The sequence below is a fragment of the Lactuca virosa genome, chromosome 3 (assembly GCF_052849685.1).
Source record: "Lactuca virosa cultivar CGN04683 chromosome 3, Lactuca_virosa_CGN04683_v6, whole genome shotgun sequence".
NCBI lineage: Eukaryota > Viridiplantae > Streptophyta > Magnoliopsida > Asterales > Asteraceae > Lactuca > Lactuca virosa.
The window spans coordinates 132,057,235-132,077,406 of record NC_136428.1 but is presented as its reverse complement, the minus strand read 5'-3'; the positions used below and the strand labels follow the sequence as shown (position 1 = coordinate 132,077,406).

At 34.6% G+C, this 20,172-nt stretch overlaps 2 protein-coding genes across 2 annotated transcripts; one reads left to right on the top strand and one right to left on the bottom strand.

The window, feature by feature from the left end:
- Positions 1-6,611: 6,611 nt before the first annotated feature.
- On the top strand, positions 6,612-7,238 carry LOC145164065 (uncharacterized). Its single transcript, XM_079082786.1, has one exon. The coding sequence runs from the start codon at positions 6,612-6,614 to the stop codon at positions 7,236-7,238; it is 627 nt and encodes a 208-aa protein (XP_078938912.1).
- Positions 7,239-8,471: 1,233 nt separating this feature from the next.
- LOC145166576 (cytochrome P450 71AV8-like) lies at positions 8,472-10,424 on the bottom strand. The gene is made up of 3 exons (XM_079085583.1): positions 10,216-10,424; positions 9,391-10,109; positions 8,472-9,304 (listed from the first exon to the last, which is right to left on the bottom strand). Exons 1-3 carry the CDS (start codon positions 10,358-10,360, stop codon positions 8,675-8,677), a joined length of 1,494 nt encoding a protein of 497 aa, XP_078941709.1. The 5' UTR covers positions 10,361-10,424; the 3' UTR covers positions 8,472-8,674.
- Between the last annotated feature and the right edge of the window lie 9,748 nt (positions 10,425-20,172).

Below are 20,172 nucleotides of genomic sequence, written 5' to 3'. Positions count from 1 at the left end.
GAGTAATAATATGATTATTTATAGTATAATCATAAGGGTAAGTATTTTTGTCTAGACATTAATGGTATTGCGTAGAATACCAATATGTTATTAGACATAGATAAAGATTAAGTACTTAATGTATTAAGTACTAGATGAGTAGTAACGTATCTCTTGATGGGATAAAGAGATAGATTGACTATGGGACAACTGTTATGTGATGAGTCACATAACAAAGATAGAGATGTAGAGAAACCTGGTTCCTTCGGGGACAAGAAATAGAGGTTCCTTTGGGGACAAGAGTAAGGTTCATATAGAGACAAGAGTATGATTCCTTCGGTAATAAGAGTAAGGTTCCTACAGGGACAATAATATATTTTCTTTGGGAATGAGATTAAGTCCCTATGGGGAAATAGATTATGGTCCCTTTGGGGATGTAGATAGACGGTTCCCATGGGAATCCAGACCGTGTATGGTTAGAGAAGACAGAGTAAGGTTCCTTTAGAGGAACAAGATAAGAGAGTTCTTTGTAAGAACATAGAGATAATCTGTAAGGGATTAAGAGTAAGGAAATCCATGAGGGATTCAAGAGTAGAAGAAAGATTAAGGATCCATGAGGGATCATAAGATATATATATATATATATATATATATATATATATATATATATATATATATATATATATATATATATATATATATATAGAGAGAGAGAGAGAGAGAGAGAGAGAGAGAGGGAGGGAGAAGTAAGACCATGTGATAGTATCCGACATTAATAATGGGTTGTTATTACCCTTAGAGTATGATATGAGATGTGACCACTGGGTCTAGATGAGAATAGAATATTGAGGCATTAGAGAAGAGAATAAGCAGAGAAGAGATATCACACATAAGAGATATAGTAGAGAAGAGACAGAGTAGAGAATAGATAGAGTAGAGAAGATAAGATAGAGTATGTGTAGAGCATGAGAAGGGTCCAAGAAGAGGCTAAGAAAGAGTAAGAAATGATAAGAGAATATTATGAGAAACAAAGTAGATGACAGAGAAATAGACAGATGAGACGAGAAATACAAAGAAAGTTTAGAGAAGAAAGATAGAAGATATAAATGAGAAAAGAAAGGAGCACAAGGACCTAGACTAGTTTGTTTATTCCTTGTTGTTCATCATTTAATAGATTAGATTTTATTGTAAACGCATGATTAAACCTGGGATTTAAAGTGTTTTAATTTTAGTAGAATTCTGCAATTGTAGATAAAACTCTTATAATTCCTTTAGATTAGATGTTAGAAAATCCGGGTTGTTACAATCAACATCGTTCTCTCCTCCTTCGTCTCTATTGCCATTTGCTTTTAGTTTAAAAACCCTAAATCCTTTGCTGATTTTGAATTAAAAATTTCCAGTCCTTGATTCTTCCCTCATAATTTGCCATGATTATTCTTTCCTGATAAGCCTTCTTCCTTATTCTACAAATCCATGGCATGTGGGTTTTCCGATGGAGGCTGTTGGGGCTGATGTTGTTGCTGGTGGAGATGGTAGATGATTGTTTCTTTGTGAAAGGTATCGACTGTTGGTGGTGTTAACTGGTAAATATGGCTGGGTCGATGGTGGTTTGAGTATAGGTTGCTGGTTCGGTGAACGAGGTGGTGGTTTGTGATTATGTTTAGTGAAACATGTGAACTTTGAATGGAGGAGTGGGCGGGTTGAAGTAAGGGGTAGCAGTGGTGCTCTATTTTACAGTGGTGCTCTATTTTCTCATAAGGGGTGTCGGTAGTGCTCCATTTTCCGGTGGTAGTAGTTATCAGGTGTTCTTCAAAAAAATTAAAAAATAATTAAACTAACTTTTAGTAATTAAAAGTATCAAAAATGTTAAAAATAAATGAAAATGAAAATGCAAAGGGCATTATAGTCCTTTTATGTGTCATAAGGGATGAAACATGCAAATTTAAACTAACGAGGGATGAAGCGTGCAACTTTTAACGACATAAGGGAAGGTCCGAGTTAAATTTTTAAAATAGGGACTGAACGTGCATTTTGACACGTACACGAGGGACGATTCATATAATTTACTCTAAAATTAAAGAAAAGTCTATTGAAATATGTTAACCATTAGATAAGTTATTTAATTATAGATTAAAGTTAATGAAATGATATGGTGACCTTAGTTTTAAGGAATAATATAAGTTAACCATTGATGGTGCTGTAAATATAGGTCAACATCACCTTTTAACTACAATTTTTTTTTTGAATTTAATACAACATCACCTTTTGACTAGTCCTTTCTCGTCCACATAATATATAGCCTTTTTTGGCACACCATATACTTCTGCGCCCGACTTCTCCATTACATTTGCTTGTTTAGTACTACTTTTGCATCATTCTTGTCCTTTTTTGAATTCAATACAACCATTAAACCATATAATGCCATGATTTGAAAAGAAATCAAATCATTTTCCTTTAGCCATGTATATCCCACGTGAAGACTATGTTTCACAATTACCATCCGTTCATGTCTATGCATTACACCCATAGAACTAGAACCTTTTTTGATTATTATATTTATTCTAAAAAAATGAAAACATATCATAAAATTTTAACCCCTCTTTTTTTTTTCATGCCTTACATATAGCAAATGGAAGGAATGACTTTGCATATTATATCGTCTCATGCATAAAATTTTCCATACACAAGAATGTGTCAAACCAGTGAGAATTATATCATCCTTAAACATCTATAACTTCATTAGGATCATGATTATTTTATTTATTCCATATGAACATATACGGTTCCAATTAGGTTGATCTTCACCTATCCAATCACCATTAAAATCAATTCACACAAAGATCTTTTCACTTGGCCTCATACACCACACATTAGACAAACTTGTCTTCACAAAGAACCAACAAGTCTTCATCAATCACTGTTAGAATTAATCCAGCCAAATTCAAAAACCTTATTCCTCTTGTCTCTATAAAAAGGAGGTTCAATTCACAAACTTTGTATAACATAACAATATCAACCAATGATGAAGAATCTACAATCCTTATCCACTTTAATCTTCTTGCTTTCGTCTCCACCTTAATCCTTTTGTGTTTTTAGCGTTCCTTCATCTCGAACAAATATAGCTACAGACCATGAAGAAGAACCTAGCGTGCTCTAATACAACATGTTAGAAACACAAAAACAACACAATTTGTAGGAATGACTACATGTAGACGGGAAGAAGAGAAGAGAGAAAATGGTTTCGCACTTAATATAAAAATTTCTTTTATTATGTCAAGAACTACTTATAGGTTAAACACACACACACACAAACACAGACACACACACACACACACACATATATATATATATATATATATATATATATATATATATATATATATATATATATATATATACTTGCACTAAATTTATTTGTAATTCTCACTGTAACTCAAGAGTTTTCTAATTTATGTGTACTTATGAATTCAAATTTAAAGTAAGAGTTTTTATTTTATTTTTTATTTTTTGAACTTATGGTTATTAATTGGTAATGACTTTTGTTTTCCTATAATTTGTACACATTTTAGGTATATTAGTTGTATATAAGTAGGTTTTGCTCACACAAAAAGTTTATATGTTTGAAGAAAATTGTTCTTCGAAGAGTTGAAAAATGAGTTTTGTCGCATCAAATGTTATTACAACATACCATTTTTGAGATAGTAGTGTTTTTATATATAAAATGTATGTTCATTTTAATATTCTTTTTGTATGATCTATAAGTCTTTAATATTTTTTTTGATACAAATATTATCGTAGATGTTGTAGTTTTTTATGTTATTAAAAGTTGTATTATTTTTTCATATTATTTGTAATTCATTATATATAGAAATCAACAAACGTTTTGTATACAATTTACATAATTTAATTAATTTATAAAATCAGCAAAAGTTATAATTAATATTTATTTTTCCATACTTTTTGTTTTTGATATGTAAATATTAAATCACAATTTGGTAAAAGTTACTATCAACATGAGTCTGATATACAATTTACACAACTTGAAACGATATATAAAATCATCAGTTAATGGTAGACATAACCAATAATATAAAACTACGCAATTAACAAAACCAATACATTAATTATATGTTTGTTTTGCTAATAACATTGGTTTTTCTTGTATAAATATTAAATCAGAATTTGTTACAAGTAATTATTTTAACTATATAATTATATTTTCGTGCAACGCTCAGGGGTTTACCTAGTGCATATATAAGGGAGTCATCCAATATAATTATTCAACCTAACGTTAAAACCCTTTTAAATAACCATCATATATTTTCTTTTATGATAGTTAATAACTTATAATTGCTTCCATATTTAATTACTAACTAGTAAAGAACCCGCGGCTATGTCGCTTTTGGGGTAATATGGAAAAAATCAGCAAACTTTAAAAGATATGTGCTGAAATTGTAAATCACCATAAATAGGGAAGAAAGTCGACAACTCCTAAAATTAGATGTCAAAAGTGTACAACGAAAAAAGGGACACTGGTGGAGAAAATCCAAAATGTTGTGGCAATAATATTAAAGTTGTTAGCGTTGGGAAAATATGTTGGCAAAATTTTAAAGGAGGTTTTTTTGTGTTTTTTATGTCAAAATGTAAAACTTTTGACTACAAGGACAAAAAGTGTCAAATTCATTAAAGAATTGTGGCAAAAACACCAAAATGTAATACCTTTGAATATAAGGACTAAAAGTGTCAAAGTCATTAAAGATTTGTGGCAAAAACCTTAAGGCACAAAAACTTAATCAAAAGGCAAAAATGTAAAAATTTTGACTTTAGGGACTAAAAGTGTCAAGTTCAGCAAACTTTTGTGGCAAAATCCTAGAGCCTAAAAGAATACTATTCCTAAGCTCCTTTGGATTTAATATATATATAATTTAACCCTTAATACTAACAATAACACTAAATAATTTCTAAGAGTATCCACAATGGTGAGTTTAATGACAAAGTTGAATGAGATGACAAGTCTACTTGTCATTTAATGAATAATATTCTACTATTATGAAATGTCACCTTAGCATTCAATGTATTTGGAGTTCAATGACCATTAAACTCTTCAATGGAAAAAAAAGGAAAGTTTTATATTTCTTAAACAAATACTATAAATTATTTTTTGTAGTGTTCTATTGAGCTTTCAAGAGTTCAATGCACTGTGAGCGAAATTTTATTCAGTTGTATGAAACATAAGAAGACGATGTGACAATTCACTGAACTCTACGAAGTTCAATACATTGTGGATATCCTAACGAACAATATAAATCTAAGTCTAATTTATAGTTGCAATAATATTTTGATTTTTTTTGACATTAATAAAAAATAAACGATAAATAAATTAAAATGAAACCGATAAAAGAAAAATAGTCATTTTGGGTCTAATAGAAACTAAAACATAAACAAAACCAAAGGATATGAATGGCCCGAGTTAAAAAATGTGTTAAGGACCAAACACACAAACTATCCTAAACCATAGAGACCATTCATGTCATTTACTTAATAGAATATATTTAATATATAGGTATTGTATATTTTATATTTTAGTACAAATATCTTTCCTCGAATATCTCATATTTGGTTGAACCTCTTGTATATATTTTCCGGTTTGTATAAGAGCATACGGTGTGGGTTCCCCCGTTCTCGTTATTGCCTACGTGGAGGCTGAAAACGCCGTCATGACGAGCTACACACCGCCCCCCTCCCCATCTCGTTGTTGCTCGTTGTGGCTATTCTCGTTGCCGTCTCGACCCGATGAAACGAGAAAAAATGGAACGTTACCCTTTTAAACCGTTTGAAAACGGTTATTTTAATAATAAAAAAATTTAAAATTAATTATTTTTTTCCTATATAAATACCTATTATATCTAAACAATTTTTTAAACACATAACTTCTATCTTTCTCTCTATAAATCTCAATTATCTTCAAAAAAAAATTATGGATCCTTCGACTCGTCCAATGATTTCGGTGACGATATATTCTTCAGGATGATGTATCAGTATTATACTAACGAGCTGCTACAACCAGACCCAGCCCCGCTACTAACAAGACGTGCGATGTTAAACAGAAATCATGAGGAAGGACACGGACATCTATATCGCGATTACTTTGCGGATAATTGTGTATACGGGTCGAAGGACTTCAAAAGAAGATTTCGTTTGAGTAGGGATGTGTTCCTACGGACCGCCAACGCCTTGGAAAGCCGGTATCGCTTCTTTACTATACTTTTATACAAAAAAAAAAAATCTAGTACATGTTTCTTTAATTTTACAACATATAGAATATATTTTTAAACTGTAGTTAATATATGTTTAGGTATGAATTTTTCCAATTGAGATATGATGCTAGAGGTAGACGAGGGTTTACAACTTTGCAGAAATGTGCTGCGACCATTCGTTTGATGGCTATGGGGGAGCCACCCGACACCATGGACGACTATATGAGAATGTCCGAATGAACCGCAAGGGAGAGTTTGTATACATTGTCAAGGGGTGTTGTTGAAACATTTGGAGACGTGTATTTGCGGAAACCTTCGTTGCATGATTTGCAAGAATTGTATGCGGCGCATGAAGAACGTCATGGGTTTCCCGGAATGATCGGAAGCATTGATTGCACACACTGGAAATGGAAAAATTGTCCGGTAGCATGGAAAGGGCAATACGCAAGTGGTCATCACGGATCACCTTCGTTGGTTTTAGAGGCTGTTGCTTCTCAAGATTTATGGATTAGGCATGCATTTTTTGGGGTTGCGGGTTCCAACAACAACGCCAACGTTCTTGATCAGTCGCCAATATTCGACGATCTTTTGAATGGAAAGGCCCCATATGCTACATTCGTGAAGGCATTCCGCCACCCGGTTGAAGAACGAGACAAATTTTTTAAGAGAAGACAAGAAGGAGCACATAAGGATGTGGAACGTGCTTTTGGAGTGCTGAAGGCGAAGTGGCATATAGTCGAACATGCAGCACGTCCATTAGATTTAGAAACTCTACGATATATCATGTATGCATGTATCATAATGCATAACATGGTAGTAGAAGATAAAGGGCGAAATATTGCATACTATATCCCAACGGAGCCCAGACACGTTCAGTTTCAACCAGGAACAGCAGATTATTTGCATCGCGTTGTTGACATTCAGGATGCAAATAAACACATACAACTTCGAGAGGACTTGGCGGATTATATCTTCTATGGTAACAATAACGATAACGAATAGCGTTGTATTTTTTTTTTTTTGAATTTGTATGTTATTTTTTTTTTGAATTTGGATGTTATGTGTAATTTAATCTCTATGTTAATTTTAATCTTTAAAAATTATTATATGTTATTTATAATTTTTAAACATTATGTTTTATTTATTATGTTATATTTAAAAAATATTTGTCTAAATTAAAAAAAAAAAAATTCGAAAAAAAATAAAAAATAAATTATACAATGGAAAAAAAAGTTGGTGTCATAACAAGATACAACATGGTGACCATTTCCCCACTTGGTGTTATAACACCATTGATGATGTGACATGTGATGTGGCACCAAAAGGATGTTACATCTAGTTGCCCACACCTACTGCTCTAATGGAATGCCTTGAGAGCCTATGATGTCCCTTAACCCTGCCCACTGACCTACTAGCAGGACCATAAAAGGACGTTGCTCATTGACTATGCAAGGGGACACAACCCCCTTTAATCCCATTAGTTTTGTCCATAATTAAAACTAGCCCATACAAGTGTGCATTTCTCACCCTCCGACTCGTATCGAGCATAGCATAAAACTTATTTGGTACACTTATAAATCCAATTACCTAAAATATTTTATGCCACTAAAATTATAAACATGTTTGTCAAAATTGTCTATGCTCGAAAAAAAGTTAAATAGTTGTTACAAAGGTTCAGGCCTGAAAGCATATGTTTAGTATGCGAGCGACGTAATTCTTTATTGACTATGCCATAGCCACAATAAGTCACCCTTGATGTACAATTATACATGCATTTCGGAGATGAATACATTTCAAATTCCTAAATAAATGGTGTATCACACTAAATATACAATATAGGTTAATATATACCCACTTCTATTTTACATATAACATATTCATGAATTAGACAATATAATTAAGAGAATTTAAATATCCTTCTACTTTTTATTCCTACAAATCATTCTACCCAATTAAATAGTGACATGTATAACATTTAATGTTTATTTATGCTATTTTAATATATTAGTATGACATATGTCATCATTTAATTGGATAGAATTGATTTGTAGGAACAAAATTAGAAGGAAATTTAATTTCTCTATAATTAAACACTTGAAGTACTAGAGGCTTGCACCATTTATTATGGTACCATGACAAAGATGACATCGATCTTACATAGAATATCTTGCCCACCGGGTTCTCATTCAAAAGGTAAACAAAGAAATTGACAATCCACAAATTGGACTCAACCCGGAATGAAATTGTACGAAAATGCAATAAACGTGATTATATGATTGATATTACAAGAAAATGTGTTATTTACTTATTAAGGAAAAAGGAGAAAAGGGAACATCTCACCAAGGAAAAACATCAATCTCTGTCAATTGATCAAAGATGTACAACCAGGAAGGAGATAATTCTGATTCTAGGCGCAATCATTTATAATTCCCTCAACCTCAATAACTTGACGCTTCAAGTGTTTTGAAATCTGTAGGCACTAGTAACAACTCGGTCTTTCTTTGGACAGTGGCTCCAAAGCTCTCAGTCATATCCAAGTCTTCAAAAGTTTTGCCATTCGGGAGCTTCCAGTTGAAGTAGTAAAGTATATGAGCAAGAGGGAGTTCCACATTGGCTAAACCAAGGGCAGCTCCAGGACACATTCTCCTTCCTGCACCAAACGGGAGATACTCATATTCTGAACCCATTACAGTGATGGAGCTCTTTTCAAATCTCTCTGGCATGAAAGTTTCAGCATCTTTCCAGTATTCAGGATCCCTGTTTATGGCAAACACATTGACAATAAGTTTTGTCTTGCTAGGTATGTCGTATCCCCCCAACACACATGGCTCCCTACATTCTCTAGGCATAACCAACGGTAGTGGTGGGTGCAACCTCAATGTTTCTTTGATCACTAGCTTTAGGTAGTTTAGTTCTTGTATATCTTCCTCCTGGATCCTTTCCTTTCCATTTAGTGCTTGCCTTAGTTCTGCTTGCACTTTCTCCATCGCTCTTGGACACCTTATCAATTCGGAGATTGCCCATTCAATTGTGGCTGACGATGTATCTGTGCCAGCTCCAAACATATCCTGCATCATTTGATTCAAATTGTGAGTATTAAAGAGAAGTAGTGTGCAACAATCAAATTTATCGATAGGCATAAGCAGATACTTACCAAAATGACTGCTTTGACATTGTCTGCTGTCAACGGAAACTCAGCGCTTTCTTTCAGTCTTAATAGAACATCAAGTAAAGTCTCCTGTGATGAGCTTGTACGATTTCCAGGGTGCTCGGAGATGATATTGTTTATCAAACTGTCAAGCTTATTGTGTATGTTGGTTAACTTAGCTCTCTTCCCTGAAAGGTGGTGAAGCAACGTTTTAGAAGGAAAGATATCCGCCACATCAAAACCTCCTGTCAGCCTTAGTATTTCTTTTACTAATTCTGTAAATTTCATTTGGTCTTTGATTCCTTTTCCAAACGCAGCCCTACTAAGTATGGTAGCAATCATCTTGAAAATGTTTTCTGAAAGATTGATGGGTGATCCCTGCCCAGTGGATCGAATATACTTAACCAAATTCCAACACTCCTCCTCACGAAGGGATTGAAACGACTTCACTTTCTTGTTACTCAAAAGCTCCAAGGTGCAAAGCTTTCGCAACTGCCTCCAGTATTCACCATAGGGAGCAAGGACAATATCGGTATTGTGATATGCAACAATCTCACCGGTTAAAGTCTCCGGTCTGTTTGCAAAAGTAATATCATACGTTGTCAGAACCTCTTTTGCCCAGCGTGGGGATGAAACAACGATCGTGGACACTTCTCCAAGTTGTAGATGCATAAGAGATCCATGCTTCCTTGCTAACTCCATGACACCACGATGTGGCATCGTACCTATAAAAGGATGGTTTTATCAGCAAAAGAAAACAGTTCTATGCAAAAAAAGTATGAGATTAAAATGTTAAGGATTCATAGCAAAGATTTAAACAAGATTACATACCTATCAAATGGTGCATATGTCCGATTATAGGTAGTCTCCATGGCTCTGGGAGCTGGTTTTTCTTTGATTTGGGACGTGTTACTAGCTTGAAGAGGATAAAGATGATAGCGGCTAGGCCAAGGGTAGTGGTGATAGAAATCTCCATTGCTTGAAATGGAGAAACTAAAGTTAATGAGGTCAGGAATGATTTTAGGGTATAAACGGCGACGTTCTTATATAGATATTTTCATGCCATTGGATTCGTGGTTCTTAACAGCCCCAAAAATAGACCGGCTATGTTGGACTACCATGGCTTGTTTACTAATATATTTTACATACCATAGTTGACTTGCCTGTGAATTGTTATTTAATCGTGTATTTGTCACAAAGTCCATAAACTGTCGTCCCTTTTTTGAAGGTTTTACTATTTTTATATTAAATTTTTTCGAAACCAAAACAAATAAGTAATAACAATTCTCAGTTTTTATTACCCGTCAAAAAGGAAATAATGCTAATATTGTAGCATAGAGTTTTTATTAATTAGTTTTAATTTAAATAATTTAAATAATAATATAGTTGCTTATGACTTCAAAACCTTGAGTTTATTTTATATGGTTTTTGCTTCGAAATAATATTTCTATAATCACACAAAAAGTATGAGGGGCCGTTTAGGACCTATGAAGACATCTGAATCAGTCAACATTTAGGACGTTTGGTTCAGATCTAAATCGGTCAATATTTCGGTACAACCTCCAAACAATATGTGAATGAATCAAAAGCATTGAAACTTCTTCTGAATGGTTAAACAACATAATATTCTCTTCATGGCGTGGGGATAGTGATTTTCTACCTATAGACACTCTAAGGTGTGGACTATAAGGTGTGGACTATGAGCTAGCTTGAAGTTCAGCACGTTGGTATGATGGTGACTTTGTGCCCATAGGCACACTAGGCACACTAAGGTGTTGCTATGAGCCCTTGTTTGTATGCATTTTATATGAAATGTGATATACAATATATTAGGAAACTTACTAAGCTTTGTGCTTAGTCTCCTAAGTTATATATTTTTCAGGTTGTGTTTCTGGTAGTGGGAAGGGTGCGGCGTGATTGTACATATGCATCAACAATCAACAATGGATTTTTTTTTGACTTCTGCATGTTTTGACAATGCTCCGTTTTTTGGATACTAGATTTTATATTGATGAACAAGTGGGTTTTTACTTATGTTTTTGAAAGAACAGTTGATCAGTTTATCTAATTTTTAGAATGAAAACTTAAGTTTGAAATTTGGGATGTAGTATGGTGTAGTATGATCAGTTATGGGCTATATGGGTACATGTTTCTAATTTGAATTTCTTTGGTCTATATGGGTACATGTTTCTAATTTGAATTTCTTTGCTAACCATGGGAGACATACCAAGCAGAATGGTTCAACTCATCTAAAGAAATACTCCAATGATGTTTTTTACTTGATTGTCACATATCTTCTATTTCCAACCATAGAGTTTATATAAACTTGACATTCATATGTTTGTGTCATAGTAGTGAGATGGTGCTTTCTTGTACATTTGCTTGTTCCTAATTTTCAATAATTTCACATTATTGTACATTTTCTTGTTCTTGATATTGAGAAAGATTCTATCGATTAATGCATATATGTTTTAACTATTGTCATGTCATTTCTTTTTGTCCTAGCACGATTCTAAAGAAAATTAACCCACAATTATGCAAAGTGACGAATGACACTAGAGATGAACGTATGTGGGTACCAGCTCTAATTACATGGAACCGGAACCGGAACCGGAACCGGCGGTTCATAAAATGTTGGAACCAGAATCGAAACTGACGCGGTGTGGTTCCAATACCGGGTAGTCGGTCCATTAAACTTGTTGATTTTTTATAACTTTTAAAACTATATCTAGGAGTTAGAATTCAAATAATTGAAGTTCATATCCAAACGGATACTTCTATAAGTTAGAATTTAACTTGAAAATAATAGTATTATGTCTACCATCTACAAATTCATTTTGAAGGTGGATAGTTGAAATTCAAAGTTAAAATTACACATAGACATTTAAAGATTCAAAACAAATTACTCAAAACTTTAGAATTTTAAACGATGGTATTCAAGATACTGTATAAAGTATGTGATTGTGATATATATATATATATATATATATATATATACACTAGAAAAGATTCCCCGGCGTTGCCGGGGTCGGAAGGTATTGCTTTGTAAAGTAAAGTAGCATGTTCGTTGCTTTTTGTCCGTTAATGTGAGGGTAATTTGGTCTTTTCAGGTAGTAGGGACTGAATTTGTCACCATGGGTAAACCATATGGACCATTTATGTAATTTTGGCGGTGGTGGTGGTGGTGGTGATGGCAGATGGTGGGTGGGTTTATGGTATTGGGTGGGTATTTTCTAATAAATAAAACATTAATTTAAAACCAAAAAGAGAATGTTAAATCTGGTAAACCACAGGGACCAATCGTGTAATTTTGTCTAACAATAATAATAATGATGAGGGACCATTTCTGCCAAAAGACTAAATACTAATAATATGTAATAAAAGGCGAGGGTTTTGAAAAATTCAAACCAAAGTGAAAGGGTTGTTTGTGAACAAAAGCATAAAGATGAAGGGTCAATGTTGTATGTTGGAGGACCAAAATTGACAACAAAGATGCCACTTTACTTAACTGTTAAAATCTTTCATAACTTTAATATATATATATATATATATATATATATATATATATATATATATATATATATATATATATATATAACCGGTTTCGACGGTTATCCAACGGGTAGCGGTTCCATAAAAATAAAAATCGGAACCGACGGTTCTGAGGCGGTTTCGGTTTCAAAAGCGGGTACCCAGTTCCGCTGCCCATCCCTAAATAACACCCATCCCACCTTTAACACTTAGTTCCTGAGTTTTAGTAAAAGAAAGAAAAGAAGGGAAAGTAAAATGTGGAGAAAGATAAAAGGATGGAAAAGAAAGGAAATTGTATTTCGGGGTTCCTGATTTAGAAAGAAAGGAAAAGGAACAATATAATCCCTTATACAAAATTGATAAAGTAAGACACCCTTATGCCTACTTCCCTCTAATTTCATCCAATTTGGGAGGAATATTATGAGAGAATATCATCTCTTATATTCTCTTATCTTCTCCTTAATTCCTTCCAAAAAATAATCTATGAAACAAGACAATTTCTATTTTCTTTCCATTTGTCTTCACTTCCTTTCTCTTTCTCTTTAAGCTGGACTGGGGAACAAGGTGTAAAAGAATCCAAATAGCTAATTATAACCACATACATGCCATAAGAGAACACCTCCTAGCCTTCTAAACTAAAGGATATTGAGCAGATCTGAGCTTTACCTTTGAGAAAAGTTGCAATTGAATATCACTAATTGCTTTCGAGGAAGAATATCTCATTTTCGTAAAATAAATGGAGTTCCTAGCTTTTCATACAAACAAGAAAATTGTGTAAAGCATGTCAGACTTTATAAGAATGACGTTTTATTCTATAAAATTTATTTATGGTTGTTGTATTGGAGGTGGGGGCTGTGTTTGGAAGCTACGAGATAATAGAAAGATGAAGATAGAAATAAGAGGAGATTGACGTGGGTGGTGTGTGGGGATGAGCATGGGATCAAAACGATATCGACCCAAATATACCAAGTACTGAATTGGTTGAAAAAAAATCGATTATTAAACTAAACATAACTATATGGTACCGAGTACCGGACCGATTCTAAAAATACATGAAAATACCAATAAAGATAACACCGAGTATCGATTTTATGCATTTGATATTAACAAGTACCGAAAAGATTATACAAATACGATACTAATATTGGTTCGATACTGAATCAGTTATGATTTTTGATAGTATTGCTCAACCCTAGTGGTGTGTGCGTGTGTGGGGGGGGGAGAGAGAAAGAGAGAGAGAGAGAGAGAGAGAGAGAGAGAGATTAGGGAAAGGGTAAGTGTAACTAAACCATAATTACTTTCTTATTAGTTCTTTAACCATAGCTACCTATGCTATTATTTGCTATATATATATATATATATATATATATATATATATATATATATATATACACTTGAGAGAGTCTTATTGCTTCTTAACAAGTCATAATTGAAATGTTCTCTTCTCTCTTAATTCTCTATCTTCTCTTTCTTTATGGTTTCAGATCCAAACATAAATTCAATGATTCAAATAATATGTTCCAAATTTTGATCATAAATTCAATTCCACCAACATCAAATATGTGCTTTAGAGTTTTCAAAAACAACAATCTGTTTTCAGAATTTTCCAGAGCAACGATATGTTCTTTAGCTTTTTTAGATTAAAAGCAACCATTTGGTTTTAGAATTTATTTCTAATGACTCAATATATCAACCTTAGAAAGTGAAGATCATGTTAAAAAAAAGGTCTATTAGTCCATTTCGAATGACAAGCATTAAAAACTTTGTATCTACACAACTCAATATATAGAAGTACCTTCTTTGGAGCGATAAATTCAAAATAGTTCTTCAAAATTTGGATTTGGAATCACATGTTGATTCTTTTGTTTCTCCATCTTCTTTAAACAATCTACAGTTTTTCTCAAAGGAAGAAGCTTGAGTGCTAAGGTCAAGAATTTATCAATGCCATCTTTCATGATTTCTCTAATGTCGAAATGAATTAAAATCAAAATAGAACTTTGGAAGCTTTTGGATATATCTTCTCTACAAAAATCCTTAGCTAAAGCATCTAAGTTGTGTAGTAAACTTCATAATATACTACAAGTTGAACTCGATTGTAACATCCCAAAAATCAAGGCAAAATTTTCATTTTTAAAAACCATTCCAAAATCCATAAATCACACAAAACATTGTTTCCATAAACCATAATCATGAATCAGAGTATCCTAAAATCATAAGTCACATAAAAATCCAAGATGATGTGCACAATCAAGCCTTCGCCTGCCCCTGCCTCTAAAGTACCCGAAACCATAAAATCAATATGTAAGCCAAAGCTTAGTGAGTTCCCCCAAAGTATCCCACACAACCAAACAGATAATAACATGCATACATGAACCTTCAGCCTGACTGGAGAACCTCATGGGGCCTACAACATATCTAGACTGCTCTCTAGGCCTTCGGCCTGACAACCACCTTACAGGGCCAACAACCTATTTGGACCACCCCGGGTATCTTGGCCGCCAACACAAAGTAGAACCGCGTCAACCCAACACAACAATAGCATGTCGACATATATAATAACTGTTGGATTAGGTGTCTAAGCCAATAACTAATTTAATATAATCTTGAATTATTAGCAAAATCCTTTTGGGTTGCCTTCAAACCTAGTAATTAACTGGAATGTTTTTTTGGAGAGAGAGAGAGAGAGAGAGAGAGAGACTGATTAATTAATTTATTATATGATTAATAAATTAATTAGAAATCAAAAGAAATGATTTATTAATATATTATAAGAATAATATATTAATTAGAAATAATATTGTTTAATTAAGAATTAATTTTGAGATTAATTGGATTAATTAAAAGTAGAAGGAGTAAAGGTGACAATGATCAAAAGTTGAGCATTGACCAATTCTAGAACCTCCCAAGAGGGGGACGGTTTTAGAGAGGGTTTCCAGAGGTATTCTTGGGTTCTAAGGAAGTTTGGAATGCCTTAGGGAGGAAGCAATGGGGTAAGCGTTATTTAAAAGGAATCTGCCTTACATACAACCTTCCTAACACCTATATAAACCACTAAGGGTTTAGAATTTCAAAATTCATCTCATTCTAAGAGCTTAGATTCGAAATTCTTACTTCTCATCCTTTCCTCTTTAGCTTCCAATCGATAGGGTTTGGGTAAGAGCTATTAGAGGCACGAGACTTCAAGTGCTTGCTTTCTAAAGACCAATCACTAAGGAATACTAGTTTTAGGGTTCTTGATATTCAATTGTTTGTTGCAAATCACGGTGAGAACATAGATTCTTTAGGTTGCATGTGAACTTAGGGTTTTAAGTTTTTCCGCAAAAATAAGATTTTTGTGGAAACTAAACCATAATGAGGGCCATTGTTCTCATTGATCTTGCACAAAGTTGAATAGATCAAAATTAGGGTTTATGGAAACTAAACCATAATGAGGCAATTTTAGAAATCCACAAGGTTTCTAGAAATTCATTTCAAACTAAGAAGGTTGAAAACACCTTGAAATATGTGGAGTGAAATTCATATCCATCATAACATCATCATATATACTCGGATACATAACATAGTGGGATGACATTGGTGCCTTCGACCCACTAGTATAGTGAGGAAAACTCACCTCAATGTCCGAAAGATAGTTGAACTTAATGCTGCTCCAAATATAGGCTCTACAAGTCACATGTACAACACATATGGACCAAGCCTCAATCTGCTACTCAAAATACCCTAAATCACCTAAAGTCAAACTTGGTCAAAGTTAACAGTCAACGATTAAAAGTCAAAAGTCAACTTCCAGCTGATCGCCACGAAGTGTCCATCCTTGGATAAATCTTGAATAAATCACCGATAATTGGCAACCAACCCTAGGAAACTCCGAATCTCAGACAGGGACTTCAGGACATCCTAATGCATCATTGTCTTAATCTTGCCTGGATCGACCAGAATCCCGTTCTAGTTGGCGAGGTGTCCCAGAAATTGGTGCTCTCGTAACCATAACTCATACTTGGAGTACTCGGCATAAAGTGTCTCCTTTCTCAATACTCCCAGCAACTCCCTAAGATACCTATCATGCTGCTCCCTGGTCTTAGAGTAGACTACGATATCATCAATAAAAAAATGACTGACCTATCGAGCATTAACATGCATACCCAGTTCATCAAATCTATGAACACCACAGTTGTGTTTGTGAACCCAAAGAACATCACCACAAACTCGTAATGACCATAACGAGTCCAGAACGTTGTATTCTCCACGTCCTCCTCCCTGACTCTCATCTGTAGGTAACCCGACCTCAGATAAATACAGGTGATCAAAGAGATCATCTATCCTGGGGAGTGGGTAATGGTTCTTCACTGTCAACTTTTTCAAATCCTGATAATCTCTGCACATGTGATGAGACCCATCTCTCTTCTTTACAAACAGGATCGGTGCTCCCCAGGGTGAACTGCTCGGTCTGATAAACTGCTTGCCTAACAACTCCTGAAGCTGAGAGGACAACTCCTGCATCTCTTGTGGTGCGAGGCGATACGACGCCTTGGCAATCGGCGCCACACTAGGGATCAAATCAATCTTGAAATCCATGTGCCTTACGGGAGGCACGCTGGGTAAATCCTCTGGAAATACATCTGTAAACTCTCTAACGACAGACACATCCAAAACCGAAACTCTTTCCTCAACCCCAGTGTCTACCGTGTCACTTGAGTGAAATCGAGTGATAACAAGGACTAATCATCTGCGTCACTTGAGTGAAATCGATGCGAGAATGCAACCAATAGGGATCAAAGGCTCATAACCTTTCCCTAAACATGTCAGTCTGATCCAAAGGACTACTACCTTTGTCCATGACATGAACAAAGTGTAACATCCAATTTTTCAAAGCAAAATTTTCATTTTTAAATCCCTAGAAAAATAGTTTTCATAAAAACCATCCCAAGAAAAGTCATAATATCAAATACAATTGCACATTAAAATATCAGAGTGTCCTAAAATATCCAATAACAAATCTCCCTACAAATGTGTACAATCAAGCCTTCACCTTCCCACGATCCTTAGAAGTACCTGAAACACATTTAATCAACAAAAGTAAGCACAAAGCTTAGTGAGTTCCCCAAGATATCTCACACAACACAACAGATAAAACAACTATGAGTTATCAGCAACCCTGGAGACTACCCGAAGTCTTAATAGGAAAATAACATGCCCTGTGGGTTATCAGCAACCCTAGAGACTACCTGAGGTCTCAATCACACATAAACAACAAACACACAATAATAACATCTGGACCCAACTGGTCATCACATATATACATCTACTCTACCACACATGTAAGAATAAGTGAGGAGACTCACCTGACACTGATGACTGATAGAACTCACGCCCGAACTGTCGGAACTTGACTCCGCCTAATTAAGTACACCAATTAATCTTAATTAATAATTAAGGTATTTTCACACACACACACACACACACACACACACACACTAGTAAGGCCCAAGACAAGTCTAGTCCACACACTTAGAGTGAAAGTCCATTTTACCCCTCATAAACCCCTCCTATTCACTTAATACCCAATTGGTCAAAAATTCACAAAAGTCAACTTGGGGTTAGTATTCTCGGCGTACTCAGCTCTACACTGGGCGTAGGCCGCATCACCCGAAATGGGCTTGCATAAGGCTACGTGGGGCGTAGCCAAGCGTACACACGTTGTTCTAATACTCTTCATACAAACATCTTAACCTAAAAAGACATTTATTCCAAACATAGATCTAGCCCCTAAAGAATGTCTTATTCCATAGAGTCTCTGAATTTAAGCCTTTGCATGGCTAGAAAGAGCTACAACTCAAAACCCATAACTTTTACTTCATAAAAAACCCCCACAACTCTTGCATGAAAGAAAAAAAGTGACGAAGCTAGCATTTTTATGACTCAAGACACCTTAGAATGTCTAAAAGGACAACTTAATAGCTCTGGAGTACTCTATGCTCACAAAGATCCAAGCTTTGGGACAAAAGGACAAAAATACAAGACTAAGCAAGATCTATTAAGACAAGCTCCATTCAAACTTTATACCTTGAAAAGGTGCAAAAGAAGATGGAGTTTCTGGATCTACAAGCTAGAATGCAACACCTCCACTTGAAAGATCTTCCTACTAACATCAAGCACACAATAATCACTTTCCAAGATTCAAAACTCCCTTTCACACACTAGGGTTAGATTTTAGGGTTTGGGGAATATGGAGGCCGGTCATGAGAAGTTCTAAGAGCGTTTATGTTGCTTAAGTAGTGGTCACACCCAAAGGAATTAGGGTTTGGAGAAAACATGAGTACGCCCGACGTACCTATATGTACGTTTAACGTACTTTAGTCTTGACCCACCAATGATTTGTTGAATTACGCCCAACGTACGCTTTGCACGCCCAACATAAGGGCCTTATATGCAAACTTTAAAAAAATAAAAGACTGAAAAGCAAAGTTACGGCAAAACACAAATAAGTCTTATCATCTATATAAAAACGCAGAGTCTTTACTAGTGAATCTATGATGGCTAGTGTAAACATTATGGTCATATATCATTAAAATTCTATGGACTTAGAATGTGTGATTCCGCCTCATTCCCTGTTCCTTGTATGGTTGTGGGCTTAAGGCGGGGTCACCCATCCGAATGCCCTTGCAATCTTAATGATATACGACTAGTTTACATCAATCGATTATAAAAGAACTGGTAGGACTTACAATGCAAATTTCGTCACAATTTGTTGAAACATTCGTAATGCTGGAACTCGCTAACTACATTATAAAATATTCGTAGTAGTAATACCAAGTATAAAGCGGAGAGCATAAAGGCACACGTAAAATACACTATCATTCCAAAACAATAACTCCTTTAAATAGACTCAGCTCAAGTTACAATAAGAAATTCCAAGGTCGTCATTTAACATCAAGCGGGTTGTTCCCCACCATATCAATTCCTTATACTACGAAAAGTTCCCCCATCTTTCCTCCAAATTCTTGAAGTCCCAGTCGAAACACTAATTTCGGGACGAAATTCTTTCTAACGGGGGGATGATGTGACAACCGTCAATTTTTGGCCAAGTCAAAGTCAACCAAAGTCAACGAGCCAAACCGGTCAACTCATCTAACCCTTGTACATTAGGGTTTCCATTATGTTTCTTTTTGAACAACTCGCAATCTTAATACAAAGTATCACTTAGAGTTTTCACGTGTTCGGAAATTCTAAACCCTAATCAGGGCAAGTGATGAAACT

What these genes read in the sequence shown, in the direction of transcription:
- LOC145164065 (XM_079082786.1), top strand. Translation starts at nt 6,612, where the DNA reads ATGATCGGAAGCATTGATTGCACACACTGGAAATGGAAAAATTGTCCG.
- LOC145166576 (XM_079085583.1), bottom strand. Translation starts at nt 10,360, where the DNA reads ATGGAGATTTCTATCACCACTACCCTTGGCCTAGCCGCTATCATCTTT. An exon ending in ACATATGCACCATTTGATAG is followed by an intron (nt 10,110 to 10,215) that starts GTATGTAATCTT and finishes ATCCTTTTATAG; the next exon opens with GTACGATGCCACATCGTGGT. An exon ending in ATGTCAAAGCAGTCATTTTG is followed by an intron (nt 9,305 to 9,390) that starts GTAAGTATCTGC and finishes CAAATGATGCAG; the next exon opens with GATATGTTTGGAGCTGGCAC.